The sequence below is a fragment of the Syzygium oleosum genome, unplaced genomic scaffold, assembly GCF_021117445.2.
Source record: "Syzygium oleosum isolate NSW1041296 unplaced genomic scaffold, Sole_v2.1 Sole_v2.27, whole genome shotgun sequence".
NCBI classification, from domain to species: domain Eukaryota; kingdom Viridiplantae; phylum Streptophyta; class Magnoliopsida; order Myrtales; family Myrtaceae; genus Syzygium; species Syzygium oleosum.
This window is the reverse complement of record NW_026607511.1, coordinates 4,850,276-4,867,740: the sequence shown is the minus strand read 5'-3', so window position 1 is coordinate 4,867,740 and position 17,465 is coordinate 4,850,276. Positions and strand designations below refer to the sequence as shown.

Below are 17,465 nucleotides of genomic sequence, written 5' to 3'. Positions count from 1 at the left end.
TCAAGTGATTCATCAAAGACTTGACATATAAAGGACAGGACCACTGAAAAATAAGATTTGATACAAGTTGAGAAATTAGTTAAATTTAAGCATTGGCACACTGATTGATGATGTTTGAGAAGGAGTTCTTCATTTATGGAATAATTATCTAATTGTTTGACCATTTTTTTGTTGTTTTACTTTTGTTTAAGAGTAATTTAACTTGGACCATGCATCGCGCGGGTTAGCATCTAGTCTCGTGTATAGCCATTGCCAAAAGTCATACCGCTACATGGAGTTCTTAAGTAATGGAAACTACATACGGGGTTACGGATAATAATATCGAGTCTGATTTTGTTTGGCATGAACCAGAATCAACTCACTCTCTTCTCTTCATGGATTTACATGAAAAGTTGTGGGAAGTAGAACAGTTTTGAAGGACAATATCATTGATCTACAATCTGTCTCTTCTTTTTCCTTTCCTTGCCTTCTAAGTAAAAGGCACAACTAACAATATTACATGCATTAAATTATGACAAGCATATATACGACACAAGAAAAGAAATCCTAAATCCTTTATTCATATGTAAATACTGTTAGGATTTGACACACAATCACAAATAAATAGAGAGTAAAAGTGAGAAAAGAAAATTGAAACACAAAATTTTTATCCTAGTTCACCCTTAAACTAGGGTTATGTCCAGCAAAGAATTCCACTATAATTAGCACCTCGTATCTCTCTATTACATTCCTTAATTACAAGAGAAAGAGAATATATAGTAGCTATTCATGAGTCCAAGCCCAAACTTCCAATAAAATACATGCTCAAAATATAAAAATCATCTGGTTTCGCGGAGCGCTACCTCCTACGACCCACTCCCACTCACTGGGGAACGGGGCCCTCATGCCTTTCTCTCGGAGAGGAGTATGACCTACACCCCAACAGATACATATATCTGAATTATAACATGAAAATTTCCAATTCAAAAGATGAGAGGTGAGTTCTATTCCGGAGTTTGGACGACATAAGAGCACTTTTTGCAAAATGGGATGTCCCTTGGTTATACAAGAAACAACACAACACACACACTACACATATATTATATAGTTTCAAAAGTGAAAAGGTATAGCGGTGGAATATATGTGAAAATCTGCCGATGATGTGTTAAGGGCAAGGTATCTTGTTGACCATTGAACTAAGCAAGGAACCCACTTTTCTGTGCTGTCTTAGCTTCTGTTCGTACATTCACTCTCCTCCGCACGCATTCTTCTTCTTCTTTTCCAGCGTTGGCTGGTCATATAATTAAACACACACACACACATACCTCCCATGCACGTCGAAGTGTAGCCCATCGGCGACAGAGGAAGGACCAAAGAGAAATGGCTTTTCACGTCTGTCTACTTCTCAAAGTCTTGCTCGTACTCGGCGTAGCCGCAACAGGTAAGATGTGGCAGTATGAATCTCTCTTGCATAAAAAGCCGATTAAGAAGAGATAGTCGGACAAAGATCCTTTACCTCTCTATGTGCTCTCGTTCAGTGCCTCGGTTATTCTCAACAATTTGATCCGGCGATGAGCTTCAGAACTAACTTTTCTCACATGGGTCGACGGTTGAGATACGATCGAGGCACCGAAGAAGAGTACTAATGGGAGTATATCTTCGTCCAAACTAGACAATATAAATCAACGGTATTTGCTTAGTTAGGACAACATGCTTGCTTTGCATGGGTTTTGAACCAATCTGTTAAGTTTAATTTCTTGGTGTGTTTAGCTGATAGTTATCATTCTTTTTGGGAGGCCAAGGATAAACGACATTGTTCGTCACTTTATTTTGCCATTAATCGCATGATTCTAGCAGACGAATTCCAGTTTTAGTGCTTGCCGTAGTTGCGAGTTCTTCACTGTTGGATCCTTATGTTGGCTTAGTTTCTTAGTACGTGAAGCATTAAATATTTTCTTTTCCTTCTCTTTTGGTTTTTTGTAACCAGAAGTAGCCTCTCAAGGGACCAGAAAATTTACTATAGCAAACAACTGCAAAGAGACTGTATGGCCCGGGCTAACAAATAGTGAAAGTTTTAACATCAGTGGCTTTGCATTGAAACCGGGCCAATCTGCTGTCTACACTGCATCGGCCACTTGGTCCGGGCGGATTTGGGGCCGAACTGGCTGCGATTTTGATAAGAACGGCAATGGCAAGTGCCAAACTGGTGGATGTGGCACTTCCTTGAACTGCACCGGGCCCGGGACACCGCCCGTTTCGATTGCCGAGTTCACCCTCGGAGAGCCGGATTATTATGACGTTAGCCTCGTGGACGGCTTCAATTTGCCCATAGTGATAAAAGCTCTAAATGCTAAGGAAAATTGCAGCAACGCAGGGTGCGACGGAGATTTGAGATCGAATTGCCCCTCGGACCTCACTGTTAAGTCCGATGGGAAGGTGATTGCTTGCAATAGCGCATGCGATATGTTCAACACGGATGAGTTATGTTGCAGGGGCGCGTTCGCAACCGCGCAGACTTGCCAGCCAAGTAACTATTCAAAGGCTTTCAAGTCATTCTGCCCGGATGCTTATAGCTACGCAAAAGACGACCCCACGAGCCTCAAAACATGCACCAGCCCAGAATACGCCTTGAGCTTCTGCTCGTCGAGGTAAATCTCGACCATTTATTCTCTTTTCGTTGCTTTGGATTTTATCAATGATGCCCCATCATCATTTACTTGTGAATATTGATGTAGAAAGGTAGTCGAGGCATGAAGAAATGCTAAGAAGCTGTAAGACTGCCATTTTCAGAGGCCTAACCTCACATCATCTGAAATAATTCAAGTCTACACCATAAGTTAGCGTAAACCTTTCAGAAAAATGAAATGCTTAACTCATGCAGATTCGAGTTCATTGTGAAATTACGATACCGTTTATCGATAATTGCTTAGCTTATCATAAGGGGTTGCATGTTATTATACTAACTCATAAGACGCGGGCATGTTGAATCCAGGAATGCAACGGTCTGCTCTTTTCATGACGGTTCATCGAAATGCAATGGATCAACTGATTTGAGGGCATCCTTCTACGGATGGTGGTTTCTGGTGATCGTGCTGCCCATGATCGTCGGCACCCATCAGTTTTTGGGGTTCATCATGTAAATCGACTTCTTGATTTTGTACATTGACATGATCGCGATGAGTTGCGACTATAATTTGATGGTGTTTCTGGTTTCCAAACAACTCGTGTGATTTTAAACGGTCCCGAACTTGATAACAAAAGAACTTTTGATGTTCGCACCGGGATACATAGTGATAGCTATTTGCATGAGGAAGTATATGAACATGTAAATGCAAGGAAAGAAGTTCATGTATATACTGTGATCATTTATTATTGAGTTATGGGTGGCTTTTATCTAACGAATTTTTATTAGTTCCGCTTCCGGGATTAAAAACATAACTCACACATTCATCGCTAAATCACTGAAATGAACAGTGAATGTATAAGTATTTTTTTTCACGATAACGGTAAACCTGATAGTAATCCTTATTTAAGAACTTTGGAAATGCGCTTTTAGCCACGAACATCCATTGTTCTTCCAATGTGGTCATTGCATTTGTAGTTTTTGCAATCGAAGCTTTGCAATTTCTGCAACTCTGGCAAAGAATTCATCCATTTTCAATTGATGCCGAATGAAAAATCTTGAAGGGGGGGAAAATTACTGAAAATTTGCTTCATCTTATCTTGGACAAGCGCTTCGCGCAAAAATCGATTCTCTATGTCTTTTTTACTGAAAGCATCGAAGGAAATGCCACCTTACATAGTAAAAGAGAGGTAAGCGCAAAGTCTAGCAATTAGTCGCGGGCAAATAAAAGTTATCCGAGAAGCATATAAGAAAGAAACCCAGAAAAAAGAAAAAACGAGATGCGTCGGTCTGCCATCGACATTAGAGCTCCTACGATATACGAATATCGTCATGTGATATTCATGAAGGCTTAGATTGATCGTTCGTCCTCCAGAAGAATGTCTACATCGGTAATTCGTTCGGCGGACAAAGCAATAAGAGCGTATAGATCACATAAATGAATCGCGCTTAGTCCGGAACAAAAGTTTATCGTGAAGCTCGTTAACAAAAGTTTGAACACGCCATTGCTGCTATTGAAGATTGAAAGACTTAACAACCTATACAGTAGATGAGTTGACGAGCTCCCTTGAGACGCAACAACAAAAGGATGAGCAGATTCTCAGCTCGAAACTCAGAGCAAGCTTTCCGGTCGAAGATGGTCGCCACCGACCGCGAAAATTCGAAAGATACTTGAAAAATGACGCAACCAATTCTAGACCAAGATATAATCCTGGAAGAAGAGGCCGTGGCCAGAACCGAGACACCGAGCTTGTGGCAGATGCAGAACAAGCCGCTTATGTTCGGAGAAGCAACGAGAATGATTGGACTCTCTATGCCGCATATGCAGAAAATATGGCCGTGACACCAATCTATTGCAGCTATGCAGAAGATGTAGAAATCCAAATTACTCCCAAAAGAGATTGCTACTACTAGACCTGTCAAAATGGGTAATGGACCCATTTTTTAACCCGTATATGATTGTCTGAGTTGTTGTATTAGTCAATTATATTCATTAAATGGGTTTATAATGGTAAAACCCAATATGATATGGATGTTAAATAGGTTTACAACTTACATAGACCAAATTCACCTTTACGACTCTATCTTCATTCTCTCTCACCTTCACTCGATCTTATGCTTGCTCGCTCCGCACTAGAGATCTCAGTTTGAGTATGAGTTTTCATAGATTGGGTTTAATATGGAAGTGTTTAGCAATATGGGTCGAAATGAGTATGAGTTGGATATGGGTTACTAGATATGCATTGCATGAAAACGGGTTAAATGGGTCAATTTGGGCAAGACCATTGATCCAATCCGACCCACGACGGTTCTAGCTACTGCACAAAAGTGTACCGAGAGAGAGTTCTCATTCGTACCCGCCTATACACAAAGTTCTGGTCCATCCAAGCTACCAACAAATGCAAGCCTTATGTAAGGCCAAACAAGAAATTACGTGAATCTGGTTGGCAGTGGATTAAGCCAACATGGTCTTGCCACATTCAGGTGGTCAAAATGAATATCTGCAACTGATAAACTGGCGCAGATACCTTGCTCTCCACCTCGTACAAATCTCCAAATCACAGCTAAAGAAGGTTGAGGAGTAGTATTCTGTGATTTCATAAGCAAAGTGCTCTTCAAATTGTGAATCTCTTTGGGTTCAGGAAAATATTTGCAACTTTTCGAGTAAAAATGAGAAATCACAAAAATTTCTAATTTCAACTTGGTTGAAAAATTTGAAATAAATTTGAGCGTGTTCTTTTCTAAGTTAAGTTGCATGCTTTCACTCTAGCTTCTTCCAAATGAGAATTTCCAAGCAATACTATTCCTTTGTTTCCAGTTTACAGTCTCAAATTGAAAATGGATTACTTAGCATTCGCTTGAAATTGTTTTCACTATGCATTAAACCTTATGTTTAACGTTGTCTTCTTTTGAAAGAGAGAATTTCCAACTCGAGAACTGAATGTCGCTTTTTTAAATCTCACCAATTGCAAGTAAATTGTTTTTAATCGAGACCACCTAGGCTAAAAGGCACAGACTAAACCGATTTGTGAGACTAGTAGGTATTTTATGGATCTCCAAGTAATCAGATCTCTCCGCTTGTGCCCCCAGATCTCTGTTGCATGCTACTTCCACAAGTATATCAGCACTTGATTATAATCATGATGATCTTGGCACTGCTAATTTTTAGGATCTTCCGTAAGTCAATTTTGCATTTGTACATCTTAACCTTGCTCAATTTTTCTTATTTTTGTTTCTGGTTTTAGAACTTCTCAAGCGTTTCAGACAGCGCCAACAATGGTACAGAACTTCGAGGCTCATTCCAGTGTTTACATTGTCCAAGTGATATCTCAAAGTGGGCACAAAGTGTATTAGCAAGTATTGCAAGGAAAAAAAATACAAAAATGCACGTATACATGATGAACTGAAGAACGCCGAGCAATATCGCGTAGTTTCTTATTTTTTGTAGAAGAGAGAAGAAAAGGTCCTAATTACCAGATACGTTCGAAAAATATTTTATGTACACGAATGAGGAAAGAAGTAGTAGGGAAAGTTCACCGCTTATAGCTGATTGCCGCCCCTCAAATTGCCTTGCGATCTTTCTTGTTTGTCAATCACCATTCCTCCGTTGGGCGACCCGGACACTTCATTTTGATAAGGCAAGACTACGACGGGTGCGGCTGGTACCATATCCCAACGTTCCTTTAGGAGACTCATGAACCTCCGAACCATTTCTTTCCGGAAGTCTAGCTCCCGTGTGAAAAGGTCGAACAGAAGAAAACTAAAAATATATTTGAACGAGACAAGGAGCATGATCGTCGCCGAAGATAACAGGACCAGGCCAACCTCTGTTGTTATCTGTAAAGAGGACATAATTATATAAGGGCTTTCCAGACACATACTTCGGGAAATGGTTCATGCATGTACACTCATGAGAGAGAGAGAGAGAGAGAGAGAGAGAGAGGATCGGTCAAACATCAAATATAGATATATCGAGAGACCAATGCCATATAGAGACCCAGAAAGGTAATAAGCAAAACATTACACAAAGCATCGGCACTTCCCAAGATCTCGATATAATCTTTTATTTATTTATTTATTTATTTATTTATATAGCTCAGTATGGCACAGCCCCATATGTCAATTAGGTAGAAGGTCAGAGCATTAGATAAGTCATTAGCTACACCTATACTATACTACTGCTACTGAAGAGTTGAAGACTAAATTATAACCAAGAAACCAGCACAATATCAAGCCGCAGAAAGAATGCGATCATACAAGACTTGAAAGTAATGACAACAGCATAGTTGTCAACTCATTGTGGCTTGAGACACAACCTTTATATAACAGCAAATGGGATAAAATCAGGCCGGTCAAGTGTTACCTTTGGGGACAGCACCAGTCATCTAAGTTGTGAATAGGATTGTATTAAGTCCTAACATTACTATCTTAGAATTAGATAACTAGTGATGGAAACCTGCGGGCATGCTGCAGATGGAAAAGCATAATTAAAAATTCAAGAAATAGTAATTTACAAGAATACATGTTGATAACAGATTTAGAATTATAAAATTCATATCTGCCATACAGGATTGAGCATATATATTAATGGGAGTTTAGTAGAAGTAATGTATGGTCATACTCAACTGTGGACTATCCGAGAGTTCATACATATGTGAATTTGGTGAAGATAAGAATTAAGCGAGCCATAAAGCTAGAGCTTCTCAAGTTAATTGCTCCAGGACTTTACAAAAAATATGACCTGGAAATTAGAAGTTGCGATAACTTTAGCATAATTTAGTTTGACACATCCCGAGTATTGGCTAAATTATAGTCACAACCCTGTGTTTATAGAAACTAGACCAACACCTCTTATCAGTGCGTAATTTGAAATAATAGAATTTTCTTTACTTTTCGTGTATGCCTTAATCCAATTAAGTGATGACATGAATGCAATGAGTCCTTGAACAAAAACCATAGCAACTCAGAGCATCATGCCCATAGGATAGAATGCTTGCCTGAAAGGAAATAGAACCTGACATGTGTCCTAGGCAAAAACCAAAGCAAAGCACCTGATAGTGGGTCGATTCTATTTCATTTTCGGCAAGCTTTCAAGCCTATTACATGATGCCACATGCTATTATGAGCTGTATGAGAGAATAGATTACATCACAATTTCAGTTTACTTGGATGAAAGACGAAACCAAAGTTAAGGAATATTCATTATTTTATTTTTTTGGTCTAATAAGAGGTTTCAGCTTAATTATAAAAATGCAAGGGTTTCGATCTAATTAAAACAAACTCAGACTGTGCCACAATAACTTTAATTTGAAATATGTAATTTGTACTAAATGATCAAGTAGACAATATGTCAATGGTACTAAATCCACAAACTTGAATAGATAAAACAAGATTCCATTTGTTTCATGGAAAATGAATGATTTTAAAAATATTTTTCTAAAAATGATCACTCGTTTCGATTGAAATAACTAATCAATGAAAAATATTTTCATTATTGACAACAATTTATGTCTAAATATTTTCGGGGACGATGAAAATATTTTTTGTTCATTCATTTTTGTAAGCAATACGAGAAATCATTTTTTGGAAAACGTTTTCCAAATCATTCATTTTCCGCGAAACAAACACACCCGAAGTTTAACTTTTCCCAAATAAATGCGTTGACAAGGACTTACTCTCTTCCAGCTTTAGAACTTCACTCCCCCTCTAGTAAGGTAGAAACTATAATACTAAATTGACCTAATAAATGATAGGAACTAATTGTTTTCATGTTTTCACTTTTTTTCAAGAAGGTGGAACTATGTACAGTAATATGCACTATAATGTGATAGGGAAATAATGGATCACATCACGTACTATATCAGAAGAAAAGTCACTAAATGGAATCACAAAAATTACCTGGCACAAGCGAGATTTACTTAAATGGCACAGACATGTACTATTACGATGAAGATGCAAGTGAGAAGGGCAAATGAAATGAGCAGAGTTCTTTGAATTTGAGGAAAGATCTTAAGTACCGTTAGAGAGGACATTGTACATGATAGAGTGCAAAGGAACAAAATGATCCATGTATCCAACTATCCTTGGAGATAAAAGGCTATTGGTAGCTGTTGTTGTTGGTTATCTTAGGAGCCGAAAAAAGGATGTTCAGGAATATGACGAAATGCTTCAAAGAAAGAACATCTATTAGTCAGTCATGTCAACGTACCTGAGGTTGACCAGCAAGCACAATTGTTCGTAATTTTAGAAGTAAAATATTGAGATTCTGCAGATAGTTCTCAACATCACGCATAGCATCTTTCACAGCTATGATTTTTTGAATGGTATTCGAAGGTGGCTGATCACGAATCGTAACTGATCCAAAAGATCTTCCAAGGCGGCCCTGCTCCTTTAGTCCTTTTAATGTCAGCATACCAGCTGCAAGAATAATTAGTGCCGATGGAAATACATATGACCATAAATTCCTGCAAAGCATCACATCATGTCGCTGATGAGTGCTAGAAGTTAAAGACTACTTGAAAAATCATCAAAGACAATGGCGTGCTAAAAGTAAAAGACTACTTGAAATATCATAAAACCAAGTGTCATCTTCTAATCTCCAAGGTACAGAAGGCAAATTTTAAACTTTCTGATTTTTTAGCATCACAATCTGCATGTCCTAGGTCATATAGGAAAAGTGCTCACAACAATTTTTTTGCCTTGCGAGTTGAAAGTGGGCACAAATGATTTAAGAATCAGTTCAAAGTACTAAATTCAGAGAAAGAACAATCTGTGAACATGAAATATATGAATCCCAACTTGTCAAATTATAGATTCAAACCATCTCATTGCATTGCATGTTTTGTTCTCTAAATCAAGTATCAACTTCCTAATAGTTGAAAGAAAACTTTGAAGGTTTCTCTCCACGACTAAGATTACAGGATGATGACAATGACAGCATGTCAAAAGCCTACCTGAATATCAAGGTATATGCACATGCAAGAAATGAGATGGTGACGTGAGGCTCCTCCCAGCGTCTGAGCCTTTCAAAATTTCTGATAGCGATTGTCAAAGGAAATATAATTTCCTGCAAAATGAAAAGTTTTTAAACCGAAATACAATAGTTTGACGATCTTCAAATACCACAATAAGAAGCATCAAGTTAACTTTTGTTGATCAAAAAAAGGAAATCTCACAATGACGGCACCAAGGGAGCAACAACCCCCAACACAAACCCCCCCCCCCCCCCCCCAAAAAAAAAACCACAACCAGCTTCACTAGATGCAAAAAAAAAGTACGAATTAACTAATTATAGTTGACCAAGAGACATGAGAAAGGAAAGGACAAAAGAAAATCCTACCTTGAAAAGGTCTATGTTATTAGGGATTCCCTTCAGCATTGCAGCATCTATTGTCGCTTGTGTTTTTTCAACCATCTTGCCTTTCTTTCTGCATGTAGTTGCTGCTTTTTCTACCACGCTTGCATCAGCCACAACAAGATTTTTACTTAATACAAGACCTTGTTTTATTAATGCATTCCTCCAAAAAGTGACGGAAGAGCTGGAAACCCAAGATGGAGATCTCATCCATTTTCTCAAGTATATGCTTCCATCTATGTCATAAATATGACCAGTATTTTCTGATATTACATCAGAAGGCGACGATTCTTGATCTGATGGAGAACCTGCTTCTGTATACCTTGTGACTAGCTGTCCACCCCAAATATTCAAAGCTAGAGCTTGGCAAACAACACTACCATAGGGTGAATTCTGTAAGTATGAAAACTGAACAAGTTTGAGGGGATTATCCAACAACCTACGCATAAATTGAAGAGCTTGAAGTCTAGCTATGCTATTAATGGCACTCATGATTGCTCGTTCCTTTCCTTTATGGGCTCCATACACATGAAAGATAGATTGATCACTTTCTTCAGGTCCATACTCACGGATGAACTTGTGCAAAGCTATTACTTCACATAGAAAGGCATGCCAGACATCTCTTCTCATCTCACCTCCCAAATCAACAAATTCCAAAACCCATGTCTTTGACCTGCATGCAGTTGCATAGAAATTTAGTACTACGTATACATCACTGTTTTGAGCTGAAAATACAGACACAGCAAAAGAACAATCTACGAGGATCAATGCAGATAAACCAATAGAACACATTCAAGCGTTGCAATGAAACCACTCCTGCTTTGACAATTTTTAGTGGCATTACACCGGCAATTCCTACACATAACATAAATGTACTCTCCATGTGCTGATGAAGTTATTTCCTACAATAGCTCCCACTTGCATGTGGATATCTTGTATAAGAAAAAAACACCATACCCTCATAATGTCAGTCAAGTTCTACTTGCCAACCTGTGTGCTTCAAAACTCACAGTTAACTTATCAGTGGTCGCGAGTCATTGTTGACTATCAGGGCTTATTTTAGAATCTACAGAAGCGAGGAACCATGAATTGTAAATTTCAGCTCTTAAAGGAGGCTTATAAGCTCCCTTTCCCGTTGCTTCTTGAAGATTTGACAGTCAAGACCTTTCAGATTTCATCCCTTATCATTTAGGGTTCAGCTATATGTTACGATTTAGGCAATCACCTATTATTTTTTAACACATAAAACATGAAAGTAATCAGTTACCGTATTCACATTGTGACCAAATTGGACAAAACAATACCTCTCCATGCCATTATGTGGTTGGTATTTCGCATAGCAACAATTCTGATTGAAAAAAAATAGAACAACAACATACAGTTTAGCTTTGAAATTTTTTTTAAAAGCAAAGATACTTCTGAAAACTATTCAGATTTTTAGAAGATTTTTGAGAGAGGTTCGAGGGTTTGTTTAGCTTTGACAATCTTGTTAAGAGAGTAGTTTAAAAATAGAGGTGGGTGATATGCAATGGTGGAAACAACACAGTTGACAAGTAGAATGTAGACTATACCACTAGTCAGTTGAGATTAATTTTCTCACTATTACAATGGAAGCTTTCACTATTTTGCAATAGATCTACAGTGGCAACATGATCAACAAGGGCTTGTGAGATGACCTCGCAACTTATCGCATCCTTAAATGCTCGACAGCAAGTCCAGAGGAGACATAAATCCCAGAGCAAAATGACCACTCGTGTGTAATTAATACTAATTCATTAATCTACACCATAAACTTGCCTTCTGTCTCATTAAAACAGCTTTCATTAATCTACACCCTGAGAGTGGTAGTTCTAGATTTACCTCAATTGGTCAAACTCAGGAAGCAAAACAAATGAGTATACTATAATAAATGCAATACATCATTCCAGAACAATCATCAGATAAACGCATGGGAAAATTTGTCTGAATATGATCAATAGCACCAAAAGTATGCATCAACAAGCATCCAATACTCAAAGATATAGTTCTATAACTACCCCCAAACCTTCTTTCCTAAGTGTACAGATAATTGGATCGAATATGTGCACTATTTTTGTACTTAACAATCGCGTTCTGCTAAACCAGACATGCTGATTCCTTCATTTCTCCGTCATAGTGAACTGTACTAGCAGATGTTAGCAGGTATAAGAAAAAATGCAACAGACTGCCTTTTCTGTCAACTTGGTCCATCTTCATCCATATACGTGAATTTCTCTGAACAGTCGATCTTCAACGACTATCCCATAAACAACTAAAGAACAGGTAAAATAGAAAAAATGCCGCTGAGACTGACAACAGAAGCTTACTCACTGAGGACCGCAAGAAATAGAGATAGCAGAGTCAAAAAGAAGAGATCCCAAAGGCCCAACTTTTGCTTTTTCCACACATGCTCCAGGTTTTGTAAGATCTAACCTTGCTGAATCTTTGCGTCCCATTACACCAACTGCCTACAGTACAGGGCCAATGAAGTGAAATGTTATAAGCAAGAATTTCTCGCACAAAATAAACATCAGAATTTGTGAAGCTATCGTACAATTCCCACTCTGTGGGACCAACAGCTTTGGCAAATATAATTGGGATAATTCATCATGTACTCCTTAGGGTCCTTTCTATGAGTCAAAAAGGTCCATGAACATTTAGAAGATCTGCTATTAGGTGGAAAGGACTTCTGACCCAGTTTCAAGCTGAAGTCCAGAGGAACAACAATTTGGCAAGGGAAATTACAAACTTCAAATCAATCTTTATATTCACTATCTTAAATTCTATTTCTGATGCCTTTATCATTTTTTTGATACATTATCACAACTTTTTTTAAATTGCCGACAATGCTTTCGCACATGCACATGGTGTATACAGCCCCTCTGTGATTCTCAACGTCTTTGTTGTATGTAAACTTTATGGGGTTTCCTTTCATTTCTCTGATTTTCCCCATTAATGAAAGTGGGCTAATTTTCAAAACTGTGAAAGCTGACTTTCATTACTTCATCTGCTTTAGTACCTTTAATATGCAAGTGAATCATAATACTTTGGGACATTAAGTGTAGGCCACCCGATTCACAATGTTCTTCGAAGGAAGGACAATAGTAAACCAAACAAACCAGAAACATTGCGTGACATTATGAACCATCACGAATACATGACACCCTATTATATTATTACCTCGAAATAGATTGCTTTATCTGTCAAGATAACACTTCCCGGCCATCCCATATTATTCTCCCATTTAAGCACAGGCCTTTTCCTGCTAGAGCCAATACATAAGACCTGCTCCAGAGAGATCTTTGTACATTCTCGAGCCTGATACAATTTTCGTCCTTCATGTACCCTACATGGCAACAGTACAAATTCCAATTATCATCTGCTAAGAGATAGTTGGGGCCATTGAAAAAACTAGCAACATGCATTTGCACACATGGGAGTCAATTTAACTGGAGGGAAAATGTCTCAAAATACAACTATATGTAATAAGTAGTAACATTCTTGTAAGAGAGTCAGAATAGCTCAACACCACCGAAGTTCTAAAATTTAGCAAGGTTTCTAAAACATTTTTTTCTTATTCAATATATTTCTTCACTCGTAAAAGAAATTATCACAGTTAGCTGCAAGCCTTTAACCTTAATGGGAAGGGCATCGCATGATGGAAGGTTAAAGATGCAAAACTAAATACCATGAGACAAATATATAAAAACCAAATAATTCATTACTTAATTTGAAAGAAACATTTACAACATCACAGCAAAACAGTACAATTTCCCGGTAACTTTAATCCTCATGATAGAAAATCTACAAAGCTGATCATATTCCTTTCTACAAGCATAATCTAAGATTAAATTCTAAGCAATGCTTACTTGAGAAGCTCGTCTACGTAAGTTAACCATGAGCTCAAGGAGATGCCATTATCATCAGCAAGTGCCTTATATAGATTATGCACTGTTGATGAATCAGCCACTCCATGGACAGCAGGAGCAATTCGGGTAAAAGCCTCTTCACCTACAAGCTTACCCTAAAAAAACAAGGCAAAGCAAGTTTTAGCTTTAAGCGAATCTTTAGTCTGAATTATTTGACCACCAATTCACACATCAGCAAAAGCAACTCCACTATTTCATGCCTTTAACAGTACGAAGAAGCATTATCAATAGAGTAGAATTCCACATACAATAAATGATTAAAAAGCAACACAACAACAGAAGAGGAAGCAAATTGTAGGATCTAATAAGACATTTGGGCTATGGTTATATGAGCAGATCTAAAGGTAGATCTAAAATGTCAACTTCCAATTAGCATTGCCTTCTTAACATGGATAAATAGAATTAAATATAATTTAAAAATTCATTGGGGATCTGGACTGGAGTTGTCTGTGCAAGGGCAGCTGTGAATTGTACACTTCATATGTCGGACATAACAATGTTTGAAATTAAGTTTTAAATACATGCATGAGCCTCATGAATTGAAAGCATCACCAAGGACATTTAAACTTCCATTTATTTGCCCATTACTAAGTTGTGAGGCCAAGTACCCCTCAAAGCACATAGGTCTTACTCCAGTTAGCAATTTAGGTTTTATTGGACCAACATTAAGGAAATAATCAAGTTCGTGCGATATAATGTGGTAGAGATGACACAATCTAGAGCCTCTGCACGGATTGACCTGCTTCATTGCAATTTGATTTAGTTTTTTTAAAAAGCCATTTCACAGAAGCTGCAATGCAAATTTGGTGAGTTTAGCCTAGAAACAACCAACCAAATTGAGATTATTACTCTTGACAACTTAATGTTACTCGTCCATGAAACCCTTTCGTCAGTAATTAGAGACAAAAATATAACTGCCCTCAAATAGAGTGAAGAAAACACTAAGTATTATGATGATTTAAAGGCGGAAGAACACTAAATGTCTTTTACAAAATTGTCAATAAGGTAGTAGGCAGGCCCCCAATTAATCAGACTTTTGAGCTTTAACATCATTTAACAAGAGAAACGTTTCCTCCTTCGAAGCCCTAAGTTTACATATCTTCGACATTTGCAAGTCGGGATGAAATAACGAGACTAAAGCCACATTAAATTACACTTTTTCAGGATTATGCTGAAAAGAACCTGAAAGGAAGCTCTCTCCACAGCATCCTGGTTGGTATCTCCACAGTAGGGATTCCCCCAGGCTAGCATCGTTATGAAAATTAGCTTCTGGAATGCAGGTTCCTGGAAACAAGTTATAAAAGCATCCAGATATCACATCATGCCAAAAGATAAGCTATCCATTTAGAGAAACACACTTTAAGGATCATTTCCCAGCCTAACAAATAACCTCGACGATGGAAATGAGAACAAGAATACACTAAGAGAGAGGTTCAGAAAATATATCTTTCCTATCTATGTCCCTGGAGAACATAAAACAGGTCCGTAGTAATTCCTATAGATATTACTCCAGCACCATAACCATCAAAAGCAGCATCTAAAACTATATCAACAGCCGGGTCAAAACCTTGCCCATGACCATGAAAGGGGAGGCTGATGTGAGAGATTTCAGATATATTAGCCTCGTGGATAGCCTACAATTGAAAAGGACGACCATGATATAACTAGCACAACAGAACTACAAGACCAACGAGTAGTGGCCCCATGCACTGTTCCGGACAGATTGGGGATTTGAAGATATACTTCTTGCCTTCTTTAGCGATGATGGTGGTCTTGGTGTTGCACATCATTGCATCAAACCCGTCTTGTAGAGTTGCTTAAAATAAGAAAAGCTTATGCTTTCACTTGATTTTAAAGAGGACACTTCAGAAATCATCAAACTTTGCAGTAGGAGGATGTCAATGAAATCTAAAAGTCCAATGGCCCATTAGCGACCCTTTAGAACCTTGACATTCTTCATGTTATTCTAAACTACAAATCTTATTAGAAGTGCAAAATATATCAGGCATCCTTGTAATTAATATCAAGCACAGAGCATTCCATGGTTATGGATAAAGAAAAAAATATAGTTTCCATAAACCCATGCTAAGCTTACAAACCTTAAGGCAAGGATGAAAATGGGAACCATCCCTTGACAAGAATCTGAAGCAGCAGTACTCCACCAAGTTCCTTGCATCATTATATACGGATTCAGGAACCAGGGCTTTGAATATCTTCTGCATTTTCAGACCAGTCAATCCATTCATCCTGCATATCTTAAATTCACAATGTCAAACACATTTCCTTCATTAGTCTGACAGATACAAAAGAAAAACAAAAATTCAAACAGATACAAAAAGGCAATTCAGTGAATCCCTTCACCCTGCATTAAAAGGCTATGTACATGCACCATGGATTAGTTAACACGCAAATGGAAAATGAAGCACGCCATGGATGATTAGAAAAGAGAAATAAGAAGCGAACAGCTTTTATTAACTATGGCGCCAAGCGCCTCACCCTAGCTTCCTCGAAGAACGACTAAACTCCGACCATCATCGATCGACGTGCTCACCTGCTGAATTGCTCTATGGCCAAAACAGCTTCCCAGGAGAGAACCCCACCCGGCATCCCACGGTCCACCGTCCGCTCGCCTTCGAAAATCTCCCCCATGTCGCGAGCGTCGGAGACATTTTCCGAATCGGGTTTCCTACTTTGACCGCTCTTCACCAGCGGCGAAGCCGCTTCCCTCAGAAAGTTCTGCGTCTTAGACAGCCACGACGTCACTTGCTCCTGCACCGCACCTGCCACAAGAGCAACAACACCAGATTCCACGGAACCTCACTAAGTCCACGCCGCAAACATAACCATCAGGTTATCGAACTATCGACAATCCGGCATTCGTAAAGTAGAGCTCGCTCATCAACCTCACCGAGAACAACTACGGACTTGAATCACAATGAACGAACGACCAGCCACAGGGAGAGAGCTCTCACCGGCGTCGATATCGCTCAGCTTCCACTTGTCGCCGAGAGACCGGCACACGAGCTTCAGCCGCTGGGCCCGCCGGGAGGAGGCGGCCGGAGAGCCGCCGCGGGAGAAGCGAGAGCCGCCGCGGTACGGCGGCGAGGGAGGAGGTCGCGGCGGAGGCGGCGTCGGTCTCGGCCGGGCGGCGAGGGAGAGCTTCGACTGCATCATCTTCTTCGGCGAATCGCGATTCGCTTTTTCATCGTCGGACGGCGCGTGAAGTGAGAGAGAGAGAGGAGAGAGAGACGTGCGGGAGACTTACCTTTTCTGGATTGTCGCCGAACGTGGGTGGCGTGCCTGTCCGGCGGAGGGGCAAAAAGGTCAAAGGCTAGTTATTGTGCTCGTGCTTTGCAAGGCCGAGGGCTCGGGCCCGGGCCCGGGCCCGGGCCGAGCATGATTCCAGGGTAGAATCGGGAACCAGGTTCCTGAGTGAAGCGGTTCGGTTTCAAGGTACGTAGAAAATTGGGGAAATTAGTTCCGGCGGGCAGGTGTTCCAACATGGAACAAGTCCATGTGTGTTTTTCTTGCTTTCATGTTTTCACGCAATTCTGTGATATTT

The 17,465-nt window shown here is 39.2% G+C and overlaps 2 protein-coding genes across 8 annotated transcripts; one reads left to right on the top strand and one right to left on the bottom strand.

The window, feature by feature from the left end:
• The first annotated feature begins 1,264 nt into the window (after window positions 1-1,264).
• On the top strand, window positions 1,265-3,377 carry LOC115692881 (pathogenesis-related thaumatin-like protein 3.5). 2 transcript variants are annotated; one of them, XM_030619851.2, is made up of 3 exons: window positions 1,265-1,420; window positions 1,967-2,627; window positions 2,972-3,377. In XM_030619851.2, exons 1-3 carry the CDS (start codon window positions 1,360-1,362, stop codon window positions 3,117-3,119), a joined length of 870 nt encoding a protein of 289 aa, XP_030475711.1. In that variant the 5' UTR covers window positions 1,265-1,359; the 3' UTR covers window positions 3,120-3,377. The 2 variants fall into 2 exon arrangements, with proteins under 2 accessions (XP_030475711.1, XP_030475709.1); XM_030619849.2 differs by having other exon boundaries at window positions 2,951-3,377.
• Window positions 3,378-6,033: 2,656 nt separating this feature from the next.
• On the bottom strand, window positions 6,034-17,152 carry LOC115692867 (uncharacterized). Of its 6 annotated transcripts, none has more exons than XR_008814571.1 (12): window positions 16,876-17,152; window positions 16,455-16,683; window positions 16,003-16,150; window positions 15,086-15,187; window positions 13,844-13,998; window positions 13,155-13,320; window positions 12,306-12,442; window positions 9,942-10,629; window positions 9,556-9,668; window positions 8,811-9,066; window positions 7,600-7,728; window positions 6,231-6,439 (listed from the first exon to the last, which is right to left on the bottom strand). XR_008814571.1 is itself a non-coding variant. In XM_030619828.2 (11 exons), the coding sequence occupies exons 1-11, from the start codon at window positions 17,075-17,077 to the stop codon at window positions 6,143-6,145; spliced, it is 2,493 nt and encodes an 830-aa protein (XP_030475688.1). In that variant the 5' UTR covers window positions 17,078-17,151; the 3' UTR covers window positions 6,034-6,142. The 6 variants fall into 6 exon arrangements, 4 of the variants coding, with proteins under 4 accessions (XP_030475688.1, XP_056159394.1, XP_056159393.1 ...); XR_008814570.1 differs by lacking the exon at window positions 7,600-7,728 and adding an exon at window positions 7,229-7,343; XM_030619828.2 differs by lacking the exon at window positions 7,600-7,728 and having other exon boundaries at window positions 6,034-6,439; window positions 16,876-17,151.
• Between the last annotated feature and the right edge of the window lie 313 nt (window positions 17,153-17,465).

What these genes read in the sequence shown, in the direction of transcription:
- LOC115692881 (XM_030619849.2), top strand. Translation starts at nt 1,360, where the DNA reads ATGGCTTTTCACGTCTGTCTACTTCTCAAAGTCTTGCTCGTACTCGGC. An exon ending in ACTCGGCGTAGCCGCAACAG is followed by an intron (nt 1,421 to 1,966) that starts GTAAGATGTGGC and finishes TTTTGTAACCAG; the next exon opens with AAGTAGCCTCTCAAGGGACC. An exon ending in TTGAGCTTCTGCTCGTCGAG is followed by an intron (nt 2,628 to 2,950) that starts GTAAATCTCGAC and finishes CTAACTCATAAG; the next exon opens with ACGCGGGCATGTTGAATCCA.
- LOC115692867 (XM_030619828.2), bottom strand. Translation starts at nt 17,077, where the DNA reads ATGATGCAGTCGAAGCTCTCCCTCGCCGCCCGGCCGAGACCGACGCCG. An exon ending in TACGTAGACGAGCTTCTCAA is followed by an intron (nt 13,321 to 13,843) that starts GTAAGCATTGCT and finishes GTTGCCATGTAG; the next exon opens with GGTACATGAAGGACGAAAAT. An exon ending in GCATATACCTTGATATTCAG is followed by an intron (nt 9,067 to 9,555) that starts GTAGGCTTTTGA and finishes GATGCTTTGCAG; the next exon opens with GAATTTATGGTCATATGTAT.